The sequence below is a fragment of the Microcaecilia unicolor genome, chromosome 2, assembly GCF_901765095.1.
Source record: "Microcaecilia unicolor chromosome 2, aMicUni1.1, whole genome shotgun sequence".
NCBI classification, from domain to species: Eukaryota; Metazoa; Chordata; class Amphibia; order Gymnophiona; family Siphonopidae; genus Microcaecilia; species Microcaecilia unicolor.
In genome coordinates, this window is record NC_044032.1 from 211487603 (window position 1) to 211501421 (window position 13819).

Below are 13819 nucleotides of genomic sequence, written 5' to 3' on the forward strand. Positions count from 1 at the left end.
GGATAGGCTTTATCAGGGGTGGGTAACCTCAGTCCTTGAGGGCTGCAGCCCAGTCGGTTTTCAGGATTTCTCCAGTGAATATACGTGAGATCTATTTGCATGCACTGCAAGATCTCATGCATATTCATTTGGGAAATCCTGAAAACCTGACTGGGTTGTGGCCCTGAAGGACCAAGGTTGCCCATCCCTGGGCTTATGCAGTCTTTATCTGCTGTCATTTTTCTGTTTCTATTTTTCAACAAAGTTCTCTGAACTAACAATGTATTTTGTGATGCCTCAGTATTTGTAAGATTTACAAGATGTGTACTTGGTGGTGGTGTAAGCTTATTTTTGAAACATGTTTAGTATCAAACTATAGTTGGTTATAGTGGTCCTAATGCATGCCGCTAAATCAGTGGTTCACAAACCTGTCCTGGGGGAAAACCAGCTAGTGAAGTTGTCAGGATATCGACAATGAATATGCATATGAGAGATTTGTATGTAGTTCAGGAAGTGTTTGCAGATCTGTCATGCACATTCACTTTGGGTAACCTGAAGAAAACTGCCCCCAGTTAAAGCAGGTGCAAAGTCTTGGTCAAAATTAGTTTAATGAGAAAACTACTGACTTTTTGAATATTGACTTGAATTTTCAGACCCCGCTGCCTATGCTGAAAATTGCCCTCTTAATTTTGAGCTATTCATTTTGTTGAGTGGGGGACTTCTGTATTTTGAAATTCAGCCTTTCCTAAAAGGTTTGGGGCAAATGCTTTTTAAGATAGTGGATGGATGAAAATGGTGGTTTCACTGGAGCTACTGTTACAGCCAGTATAACTTACTTGACACACACAGACACAAGAGGAATGACACTAGCTGCACATACTATATAGTATGACATGTTTATCCACTCCTACCCTAGCTAAGATAATGTTCAAGCACCTTTCTGACTTCATTTGCAACTTTCTTTAAATTAGTCCCTTATTTTTTTTTTTTTTACTACTGTTTCATCTTTGCTTACACCCTATGCTATCTATTAAAATCTTTTATTGTGTCAACATTTTAATGTAGTATATACTATGCCATACTTTTACTGTTTGAATATTTTTACTGCTGTAATTGTCTATTTCTTATGCTTGACTTATTCTTGCTGAACACTGCCTTTTGAGTGAATTCCTTCTGAAAGGTGGTAAATCCTAATAAATAAAACTACATTGATAATATTTATAGGCATGTGCACTTATATTTATCTGTTCTCTGCAGTCTTCTCTCCTCTGCCAAACTCACTCATGTAATTTTATAACAGGATGATACATAAACTTGGGTGTCTGTGTTCCGAATGACCTCAGCTCTGTAGAAGTTTTGAGCTGTGTGAATGGCTGTGCATTGGGAGATTTATGACCCCCTACCACCACCACTACTGTAGCAGCAGCAGCAGCAAAAAGACATTTACACCAGTTTGGTAGAGATTTGACTTTTCCAGGGAAGATTTTCTGTGCTCACTTGAGCATCAGTTATTCAGTGATCTGTAACTGGATGCAAGGTGTATGTGTGTGTTCTTAATGTTGTGCATTATACTTAATGCATTGACAATGTGGGCAGCACGATACAAATTATGTGTACTGGGAAATCATTGTAGGAATACAGCAAATGATTAACAATGCACATAGATGCAGTAGATGAAAAGATATTTCTTGCCCTCAGAACAGAGATGTATCTAGATGGCAAATTTTGGGTGGGCCAACAGGTAGTATGTGTGGATACTACATATTTCCCCTCTACCTGCCCTTTTCCCCACCCCACCCCAAAACTTAAAAAAAAAAAATTAAATACTATAGTTGGCAGGAATTGCCAGGCCTCACCATCTGAAGACATCCACAATCTGCCATAACTTCCCTCAGACAACTGCAGCACTCCCAGATGCTGATGCCAGCACCCCACACGTGACCTGAGCATTTGCGGTGTGCCAGCACTGTTGGCTTGAGAGCACTACCAAGGTTGTCTAAGGGGAGTTACAGTGCACGGTACATGTATTTAGCTGATGGGGACTTGGGGATTCCTGCCATCTACACTAACAAATTCACCACCATTAGCACACCAAAACTGAACCTCCCAATTTCGGAAACCCTAAAAATTCTTGGAGTTACTATTGACCGACACCTAACACTTGAGAGTCACGCGAAAAACAAAACCAAAACGATGTTCTACTCAATGTGGAAATTAAAAAGAGTAAGACCTTACTTCCCAAGGACCGTCTTTCGCAACCTGGTTCAGTCAATGGTACTCAGTCATCTAGACTACTGTAACGCAATCTATGCTGGCTGCAAGGAGCAAATACTCAGGAAACTTCAGACAGCCCAGAACACTGCAGCTAGACTCGTATTTGGTAAAACAAAATATGAAAGTGCTAAGCCCTTACGAGAAAAGTTACACTGGCTCCCACTCAAGGAACGCATCACGTTCAAAATATGCACTCTAGTTCACAAAATCATCCACGGTGACGGCGCAGCCTACATGACAGATCTGATAGATCTACCACCCAGGAATGCTAAAAAATCATCCCGCACATTCCTTAATCTTCACTTCCCCAATTGCAAAGGTCTAAAATACAAACTAATACATGCGTCAACCTTTTCCTACTTGAGCACACAATTCTGGAACGCTTTACCACGCAACTCAAAAACGATCTATGAACTGACTAACTTCCGCAAACTACTGAAGACCCACCTCTTTGACAAAACATACCACAATGATCAACACATGTGAACTCTTCCACATGTAACTAGAACTATCCTACTCTATTATGTGTTATAATATGATCATGTTTTATTATCACGCTACCCAAGATTCTTTTGCAATACTAAATGTATACTTTTCTACAAATTTCCACAATTCATGATGTATTGTAAGCCACATTGAGCCTGCAAAAAGGTGGGAAAATGTGGGATACAAATGCAATAAATAACTAAATAAATAAGTATGCCACTGCTAGGTGGGCCTGAGTTGAAAGAGGACAGTCCCAGGCCTACTTGTGGCTGTGCCGCTCCCTCGGTGTTCACTTTCTGTAAATGAGCTTAGGAGACGTGGTCTGGTTAAGTGCAAGATGTTCAGCATGTAGGTACAGAGCCCTAATGCCTGATGTATGTACTGCTATTCCTCTCCATTTCTCAACTTTGAGCATGGTGCTGGCAGAGGAAAACTGCATGCAGACACTCTGCAGCCAGATGCTAGTCTAAATGTGGGGGTATAGCATGTGGGAAGTCAATTACTAACATGTTGAAGTTCTAGGGGACCAATCACCATGTCCATGTAACAACTCCTAGATTCTGGTTAACCATATGTTATTTTGTAGAGTCATAAAAATCAAAGGTAGCAAAAAAAAAAAAAAAAAAAAAAGACAGTTAAAACTTAAGAGAATTTTACCTTGATGCTGAGGTGGTTTTCCTCCTTGGTTATTCAGTTGCAACTGACTTTATCTATAAGTAACATTTATTTTGTAGGATTGGGTGGGGGAGGGAGCGAACAGGCATCATAAAAGCAGGCAAGCAGAAATCCACAAATATTGTGTTAATTCCAAATTAAAATTATGCATCAAGGTAAATGATGGGCAGGGGAGAAAACAATTAAATCAGGTGAAGGAATTTCCTACCTCCTGAATGGTTTCCTTTCAAAATGTTTTCTACTGTGTTACTATGGTTAACATATTTATTCATAGTAAGTGACAGCAGATAAAGACCTGAACGGTCTATTCAGTCTGCCCAACTCTGCTTTGAAGCCTTTGAATCAAGTGAGGAGGGCATCGATACATTCTTGTCGTTTTGGTGGCTGTTAACCTAAATTACAAAGAACTGCTGGTCTTGTACAAGTCCAGAATATAAACAGAGGAATTCTTGAATAAGGTGCAAAACTTTTTCATGTGGAATAGTCTCCCAGGAAAAGGGGTGGTGGTGGTGAGCAGGCTGAAGACAAAAGCAGTAATGAATTTTGAAGAAAGTCTGCATGTGCTCAGAAGGGTTCATGGTGGGCAGGAAGTGAAGGGACAGAAGAGATGAGCTCTGATCTGTCATGGAAAAGGAAGAAAATCAGAAAGACTAGACAAGCCATAGGATCGATCCTCATATGCCTTTGTATTCTGTTTACTTTGACTGTGGATGGTGAGAAATATTTGTACCAGGTCACTGCATATTAGAGGATTACGTTTAAAAACCCATTAGCAAATGAGATTAATTCCTTTCATTAAGCACAGCTCCAAGCTTATAAATGAAAAGTTAGAGCGTAACTGTGCTGCTCTCTACAAGGGAATGTTTTTGCCAAAAGAATTTGGCTTGCAGTATTTTAAAAGTGTGTCCCATTGGGGGGCATAGTTCTTTGCTGCTCACACAGAATCTTTGTGTTTTGCTGGCTCTTCAGTTGTAAATATGCTGAGCTTGTTTGAAATACCCTCATAATCAATACTGAAAAATAAAGCAGATCTCCCCTAAACTTTTATTCCTTCAAGCACTGCTCAGTACTGTTTTTCATTAACTTTTTTTTTTATTTCTTCATCCCATTTGTTCTCTGTCCTTTCACTCTTGAAGATTTCTTGAAGAAAAGACTGACAGTGACAGCTGGACAAGTGTTAGGGTGCATACATAATTGAGAAGAGTAGAAATCCAGGAGATGATCATGCCTCTGTACAGGTCGTTAGTAATATCTCATCTGGAATATTCCATTCAATTCTGGAGGCTACACCTCCGAAAGTACACACACTGAGTAGAAGTAGTTCAGAGAAGAACTACCAAACAGCGCAGTGTACACCAAAAGCCATGTGAAATTAATTTTAAGGAGTTAATGGTATATTAGAGGAAGAGGCAGTCTCTAGTAGAGACTTTCAAAATCCCCACAAGTATTAATGAAGTTTGAGAGTGATCATTTATGGCCTAAAGAAATACTCAAAGATTGGTTCCCCTAGGTCAGGCTTGTCCAAGTTTAGTCCTTGAGGGCTTACAAGTAGGCCAGGTTTTCAGGATAGCCTAATGAAATATGCACAAGAGACTTGCATGCCCACTATATCCATTGTATGGAGATATGTCATGTATGTTCATTAGGGATATCCTGAAAACCTGTCTTGTTTGAAGCCCTCGAAGATTGGACTTGGACAAGCCTGCCTTAGGTAATCCTTAAATAAGCTTTAAAAATTGTAATTTTATGCCCTTGACTATTGTATCTCTTTACTGGTGGGTGTCCCCTCAGTCCATGTTTGGCGACTTCAACTCCTGCAGAATACCAGAGTTAAAATTTTTATAAATCCTAATGTTCCTACCATGTTAAATCTCTCCTGAAGGAAAACATTGGCTGTAAGTAGAATCAAATTTAAAATCCTGCAGTTGTCTTTTTGCGCTCTTGCCACAGGGGTTTCAATTTACCTAGACTCCCTTCTCTTTTCCTGTAGTCCTGTGCATCCCCTGAGATCTTTGCAAGGATATCTTTTGTCTGTCCCTTTAGAGTGTTGAGATTTGATTACTCATGCCAGATGTTTTTCTCCTGTCTAGCTGCTGTGCTTGGGAATTCCTTGCCAGCATAATTGTGTGAAGAGCACTTTTTTTTTTTTTTTTATTCAAAGCTGGAGACATCTTTCTCTGGTCACTAACCAGATGTTTGTTTTTTCCTAATGTTTTTGCAGTGTTGCTTTGTTTTGGATACTTTTTCTGTGCAGTCTTTCATCTTCCCTACCTCTTGTGTTTATTTTTTGACTGTATATCACTTGGAAGCTATTTTGCACTGGCAAAGGCAGTGTATCATAAAAATAAGTCAATACTAGTTCACAAAAAAAAGTGATGGATACATTGAAAATGTCCCGCTGGAGGTAGAGGGCTGTAAAATAGTAGTAGAAATCAAAGCGACACACAGATTGAGTAAAACCCAAGATGGTTATATACTGTATTGCATTAGGAAAGAGCCTTTTGATTCTTCTCTACCATTAGTTTCTGTGGACTTCAGCAGTTCTGAAAACTTGCTACTTTAAATCTAGATACCCTTAACATGGGTATTGACTCTGCCTGACTACTGCCTTGATGTTTTGTTAACCTATTTTCCTTTTTGCCTGCTATAATTTGTTTTAACTACATCTTTCTGTGCTGAATACATAGTACATTTGCAAATTAGAAAATCCCTAATTGAAAAATTTGAGTCCTTTATGGAATATCCTGTAGTTCATTTCAGCTTTCCGTGCTATAGATATCTTGGTGATCGTTACATGCTTTTCAAACAAACAGAGCTCAAAACAAGTTAGAGCAGTTTAAGTTTTGACATGTATGTTAAACTAGTTTTATTTGTGGGGGGGTGATTAAAGTGCATACTAACTTCTAGGTAGCTGAGAGCTACCTTACTCTTTCTTGGTGGTGATTGGGTAGTGTGCAAGGCATTTTCTAGGTGGCAGAGCAATTCTAATTTGCCAAGTAGTCTGTTGTGACAAGGTTAAGATATTGAGAGTTATGCCACTTAAGGAACCAGCTTTTCGGAATGACTGGGGGTGCTAAACCCATCACATTTTACCCCTGGGACACAGTGAAGGTATTTGTTCAATATTGGTGGTGCTCAAGCACCCATGAAATTGGCATCTTTGATGTCAAGTAGTCTTGAACGCAAGGGTTTTCTGTTAGAAAAACAAGAATCTTTTAATATGAAAGCCCTGATGCATAACTGCATATTTGCTGTGTAGGAGGCTTTGGGGCCTGTAGGGTACATTTTATTTAAAAGCGTTTATATTCCCACAAATCCTAGGATTCATGAGCAGATAAAAGATCAGAAATACTAGAAGTAAAATCAAGTCATAAAAAAATGAAAATGTGTTTTGCATCCATCAAAACACAACAAAACAAAGTACTTGTTAAACACTATTGTTTGGTAGCTGAACATGAACAGACTTCGCTGTCTTTTGGTATATTCCTCATAGCCGGAGTGTTCTATTTCGTTTTGTAAACTTACAGCTGAGTGGGTGGTTGTTTTTTTGTTTCCCTTTCCTAAAGGATGAGGAAGATTCCTTTGTCATGAAGGCAATTATTCATGCTATCAATGATGACAATGTTCCTGGTTTGCAGCATCTGCTTGGATCTCTGTCCAATTATGACGTCAATCAGCCTAACAAGGTACAATATATTCAGTACTGGTTGCCTGTACTTTTTTGAATAATTTATGCTAATTTCATTCAGACTTCTGCCACAGATGGAGGGCTCTGTGAACATTACCCTCTTTCTGCATATGCATACTCTGTGTGCCCCCAAGAATCTGTTTTTACCTTAGTTTCCTATAGGGAAATTTAGTTGAGTTGAAGTCGGAGCACATTGTGGTGTCCATCTCTATTTTTATAGCTATTCTACTTTTTTTTAGTTTTGGTCATCCTTCTGAAAGCCTAGAGTTTGCAATATAGTGCGAGGTAGTATAACTATCGGAGTTTAACACATTAAGCAGTGTGGTCCAAAGAAAGGTGCTCTGTAACAGATATCTCAAATGATCTCTAGCTGAAAGCAACCAGGTGAAGGAAGACTTTGGGCCCCGATGCACAAAGCTTACCGTGTTTGCAGCGTTTGCTTTAGACCGGTTGTAAGCCAGTCTGAAGCAAACATTTAGCATCTAATCACAAAGGGGTTCTTCATGGCTTTGACCGCAGGAGGTGGTGGAAATGAAAATGGTAACGGAATTCAAAAATGCGTGGGATAAACATAAAGGAATCCTGTTCAGAAGGAATGGATCCTCAGAAGCTTAGCGTAGATTGGGTAGCAGTGGGGGGAGGTAGGGGCTAGTGGTTGGAAGGCGGGACTAGAGCTGGGCAGACTTCTACGGTCTGTGCCCTGAAAATTCAAGATACAAATCAAGGAGGCGGGGCTAGTGCTGGGCAGACTTCAACGGTCTGTGCCCTGAAAATTCAAGATACAAATCAAGGTCAGGTATACACATAAAGTAGCACATATGACTTTGTCTTGTTGGGCAGACTGGATGGACCATACAGGTCTTTCTCTGCCGTCATCTACTATGTTTGCTGTAGCAGCTACTGATAATCCAATGCAAGTGTGTTACAACGAGCACATCAGTATTAAAATGAGAATTCTGTGTGATGCACAGAAAGGAGCATCTGCTTTGAACGTGCAGAATTTTCTGACAGGTCTAGTGCTGTTGTGTGAGCCGACCTCTCTACCTATCCTTTTCCCAAGGGGTTTCTTTCTCTTCCCCTTGCCGGAGAGACTGCAAACTGTCCTATGTGAATTCACAGTTCAGCTCTAACCTAGGATAAGGCTGCTCTCCATTTCTGTCTGGGGGTTCCGAGATCCTAGAGCCACAAGGACGGGAACCTGAAGACATGGGCAGGGTCTGATCCCAGGATTCTACATACCCCAGGGTTCGATCCTGTAGACATAGGCAGAAAGTGAACCCTGGATTTGGCAGGCACATTCAGGATCTGAGCCCACAGGCAGAGCATGCAGCAGTGGGACAAAATGAATCCTGGGCGTGTGTAAAACATATAAACACTGAGAGACTGTTCTGCACATGTGCTAGGCACTTTCCTTTGCCAAATTTCCATGCATCTCATTTGCATGTGATTCTCTTTGAGCATCAGTTGCTGTTTACAGATCAGTAAGTTCAACCGCAGCTGCTGTATTTAATTGCGACCTTTGAGCATCTGTAGTTTGATGGTTCTGGATTTCTTTGAGTGGGATTCTGTGGAATAAGTGTCGGACTTTTTCACTCCAGGAGAGAGGAAAGAGACTTTCAAAGCACTTAGACTTACAAAGTTACATAGAGGTGTATTTTCAAAGCACTTAGATTTACAAAGTTCTATGGGTTACTATGGAACTTTGTAAGTCTATGTGCTTTGAAAATGAGCCTCTGTCTGAACAGCTCTGATAGCAAGGTAAACAACTGGGCAATAAAACCAGAGAGTGAAGAATCATAGAAATAAGAGGGACATACATCCAAAGTACATTGTGATCTGTAAAGGTGCTTCAATAAGGTATGAACATCAGCAAGAGTGAAGATTGAAGAATCTTCCCCAAAAAATGATCAACAGGAATAAGCTGATGATCAGTATCAAAAGGCAATTGGAAATCTTTAATATCTACCAGATCCAGTTCTATCTGAGCTTGCAGCTGACTAATCGTTTAAAAAAAAAAATCTGCCATATGTTGACTAGATATTAAATTTGGAGCAAGAAGAGGGTGAGTTTGAGATATGTCACAAATGAAAAAGATCTTAATTTTTTGGGATCAGGTGTTGATGATACAATCAGTCCTGAGTAGTAAGATCCTCTCGCAATACTAATTTGACTTTTATAGCTATCAGATGATTCCTTCCAAGCAAGTTGGAGATCTGTATCTGAGTCTTCCTCCAAATCTGCTCTAAGCACCTAGTTCCTTTTTAAATGAAGGGAGTTCTGAAGTAATGCAGGGATTAAGGGTTTTCTTTCAAATGGAGAGTTTAGTTAAAGGAGTTACACTAGAGAATGACATGGGGATGTGGACCCGCAGTAACCCCCGGGGACGGGGCAGGGACAGATCCTTCAGGGATGGGGACAGAGCCCACAGGGGCAGGGACAAACTTTGTCCCCGTGTCATTTTCTACTTTAAAGCCGGTTAATGATCTGGACTGTTATTTATGTTTGAGTGATGCCTACAACGATATATATATATATTATTTTTTTTTTTTTGGGAAAAACAAGCAAACATGCTTGCCACAGCTAGCAAAATTTGCATGAGGGATCCCTTACATCCTGCTACCAGCGCATCTTCTAAGAAGACATCTTCTATTTCAGAAAGGACTGTGGAAGACAGGAGAGCTAGATTGAATCCTGAGATTGTTAATGATTTCTTATTCATCCATAGATTAAAAAATCATAACAGTACTTCATAAGGCATATTTCTCCTCTCTAGGGCATACAGAACGAGTCGTATTTTGTACCCCTGGACATTTTAGCAGGGTGGATTAGGATTCCTTGGTGTAATAGAAATAATCTATTGTTGGGGTTGGAAGGTTAGAGGGTGGTGGTGGGAAAGAGGGTTATTATAACTGCTCATTGTTGTTATTGTTTTCTATTTGTAATTTATACACAACAGTTGCACAGCATATTGTTCCTTTTTATATTTTAATAAAAAGATTTAAATATAAAATCATAAGAGTTTGGGGGATCACGTGATGCTTAGCTAGAGAGAGGCTGTCGCTGAACTGAGCTCCTGGCGCCCCCGACTGAATATCTACCCACATGCTATTTTTTTTTACTTTTATTTTGCCGCTTCTCTGCAATGCTCTAGATTTAGTGGATGTATGGCGTGCCCTGCACTCTTCAGAAATAAATTTTACTCCTCTTTCTAGAGCCCATGCTTCTCAATCTCGTATAGATTATCTCTTTGTCTCGGGTCCCCTTTTTTCTCAGGTCTCTCAGGCGGAAATTGGCCCTTATGCGGTGTCGGACCATGCCCTAATTTGGTTAATGCTAGATTGTCCCTCAAGTGGAGGGGGAGGGCGCTTCTGGAGGTACCATCTAGATTTGGTAGGAGATCATAAGTTCCAGGCTTATTTGTCCGAACGATGGGATGATTATGAGTTTCATAATGGTATTCATCAACAGCAGCCTGCTCGTTTTTGGGAACCGGCGAAAGCTGTACTGTGGGGAGATATCATCTCTTATCGAGCGAGAGCCCGGAAGCTTAGGGATAAAGAAATTCTTCATCTGGAGAAAATGGTTAAGAGCCATAGAATTAAGTATGGAGGTTCTCCCTGTGACACGCAAAGAGAGGCTTTGTTGGTGACTCAAAAGGAGTTGAATGAATTGCTACATCAAAGGGCAGTTAAGTCCCAACTATATTACAAATATCAGCTACTTCGTTATGGTAATAAAACTGGGCAATTGATGGCCCGTATGGTCAGGAGGAAGGGTGGGTTCTCTCGGATTCTTCAGGTGAAGGCCTTGGATGGTAGAATGCTACGTTTGGATAGAGAGAGAGCTGCTCGTTTTGGCCAGTTCTATGAGACTCTATATGCAGCTCCAGATGAGGATGGGTTAGATAGTGACTAGTATTTGGATAATCTAGTATTATCCAGGCTTTCTCCCCAGCAGGTGAGTTTTTTTGAATAAGCCATTTACGGAAGGGGACCTTATGTTAGCTCTGCAGCAGAGCGCTTCTCATAAAACGCCGGGTCCAGATGGATATCGCACAGAATTATATAAACAGTTTTACGAACGGGTTAAAGCGCCTTTCCATATCATCAAGCTGATCAATCCATAGACTGGTGGGTTGTGTCCATCTACCAGCAGGTGGAGATAGAGAGCAAACTTTTGCCTCCCTATATGTGGTCATGTGCTGCCGGAAACTCCTCAGTATGTTCTCTATCTCAGCAGGTGGTGGTCACACACAGCAGCAGCAGCTCTGGCTAGGCCTCCAAGCCTAATTTTTAGGTTTTGTTGAGTGCCTGGGGTTGAGGGCTCTTTTGAGCAAGTGCAAACCTGGTGGTGCCAGGTCCCTCCTTTTCTCCCCCCTCCCGCTGGCTCCGTTAAAAAAAAAAAAAAAAATTTTAAACGTCTTTAAAGGCGTTTATTTCGACGTTTATTTAAGCGTCTATTGCAGCTACTCACTGGGACACCAGGTCGTTACAACTCGGAGCGGACAGCAGGTAATTTTACCTTTTTATAGCGGGCGGGGGTTCCCCGATTCTTCTCCTCGTGGCACATGGCGTCGGAGGGCGAGGGCGCAAAGGGTCGCTCCCCGGGTCGCTTGAGCGCTTCTAGAGGGGATGCGGGGGTCTTAAAGCCTGATTCGCCCTTGTTGGGTGGCAGTTTCGTGACCGATGAATGTCCCGGTCCTTCCTCCGGCGTGGCGGTTTTTCCCGCCATAAACGCCCATCCCCCGCTCCTCGCCTCCGCCATTTTGGCCGGCCACGCGGCTCGGACGGCTTCTTCTTGGGCCGCCCTTGAGGTTGGAGACATTAATGCCATGAACGCCCTTAATTTGGGCGACGGCACAGAAGCGGCTAAAGTTAAGAGCCGTTCTTCCCGCGCGGCTCCTTCGCGGAGTTTCGCGCCGGACGCCATTTTGGATGCGCAGCAGGCCTCTCCCCCGCTGTTGCGAGCGCCGGTTGAGAGTGCGCCTAGGGCTGTTGCCCAGGCTGCGGAAGTGCACAGTCTGGGGGGTTTCTCCCCCGAGTTTGTTTTGCTGCTGCATCAGGCCTTCCTCATGCACAACGCTGCCCCCGCTCCCTCGTCTGGTAAAGAGGTTGAGGTTCCCAGAGGTAAACGCCCTTGGGTTGATTCCCAGGCCTTGGAGGAATTTGTCTCCTCCGATGTAGATGAGGGCAGCGTGTCTGAGGTCTCCCAACGGTCCTTTGCGGATTCCTTGGAGGAGACGGATCCCCGCTCGGATGGAGCGGATGACCCCTCTGCAGCGCGGCTTTTTCGCCCAGAGGATTTGCCCAACCTGTTGTTACAGGCCATGGACACTTTGAAGATTTCCTCTCCGGAGGATGTCTCTCCCTCAGCCCCTGTTGGCTCTGCCATTATGCTGGGGACGAAGCGCCCGCCTAGAACCTTCCACGTGCATGATGCCATGCACACCTTAATTTCGGCTCAATGGGATGTCCCAGAAGCGAGCCTTAAAGTGGCTAGGGCTATGTCCCGCCTCTATCCTTTGGCTGTGAGTGAACGTGAGGCCTATCTGTGGCCTACCGTGGATTCTTTAATCACTGCGGTGACTAAGAAAACGGCATTGCCGGTGGAAGGTGGCACGGCCCTAAAGGACGCCCAAGACAGGAGATTGGAGGCGGCCTTAAGGTCGTCCTTTGAGGCGGCTGCTTTAAGTTTGCAGGCCTCAGTTTGCGGCTCCTATGTGGCCAGGGCGTGCCTGACTATGGTGCAGCGGGCTTCCCCCTCGGATCATTCCTTGAGGGATGATTGGCCAGCCCTGGAATCGGGCTTAGCCTATTTGGCAGACTTGCTGTATGATGTCTTGAGAGCCTCAGCTAAAGGCATGGCTCAGACAGTCTCTGCGCGGCGGTGGCTTTGGCTGAAACATTGGTCTGCTGACCACGCCTCTAAATCCCGCCTGGCTAGGTTGCCTTTTAAAGGCAAGCTGCTCTTTGGGGTCGAGCTGGACAAAATCGTGACCGATCTCGGCACATCTAAGGGCAAGAAGTTACCAGAGGTCAGGGCTCGGGCTAGTGCTCGTCCCGGTACCTCCAGAGGACGGTTTCAGGAAGCCCGTCGGTACCGCCCGGGCAGGTCGGGTTCTTCTGCCCCCTCTTCCTTTAAGAGGCATTTCTCCCCCAAGCAGCGTTCCTTTCGCAGAGACCGCCGTCCCGGAGGTGCTCCCTCCGGTCCTCCCCCAGGGTCTCGTACCCAATGACGGGGTCTTGGTCCACGCCCCAGTGCAGATTGGAGGACGGCTGTCCTCGTTTCTGGGCGAGTGGACCACAATAACTTCAGACGCTTGGGTGCTGGAAGTCATCAGAGACGGCTACAAGCTAGAGTTCTGCCGACCCTTAAGAGACGGGTTTGTACTCTCTCCCTGCAAGTCTCCGGTCAAAGCTGTGGCAGTGCAGCAGACTTTGGACAATCTGATCCGCCTGGGTGCGGTCGTTCCGGTGCCAGAAAGTCAGCTTGGCAAGGGGCGTTACTCCATTTACTTTGTGGTACCAAAGAAAGGAGGTTCTGTCCGGCCTATCCTCGACCTCAAAGGGGTCAATCGGGCCTTGAAAGTGCGGCACTTTCGCATGGAGACTCTCCGCTCTGTTATAGCGGCAGTGAAGGCAGGGGAGTACCTGGCTTCCTTGGACATCAAGGAAGCGTACCTGCATATTCCCATCTGGCCTCCTCATCAACGCTTTC

General features: G+C 43.4%; 1 protein-coding gene across 1 annotated transcript in view; it reads left to right on the forward strand.

Annotated features, from left to right (window-relative positions):
• Positions 1 to 13819, forward strand: part of DAPK1 (death associated protein kinase 1) — a 314806-nt gene that overhangs the window by 213467 nt on the left and 87520 nt on the right. Inside the window, 1 exon segment of the mRNA XM_030193688.1 lies at positions 6981 to 7100. Within this exon segment, the coding sequence (XP_030049548.1) occupies positions 6981 to 7100 (120 nt within the window).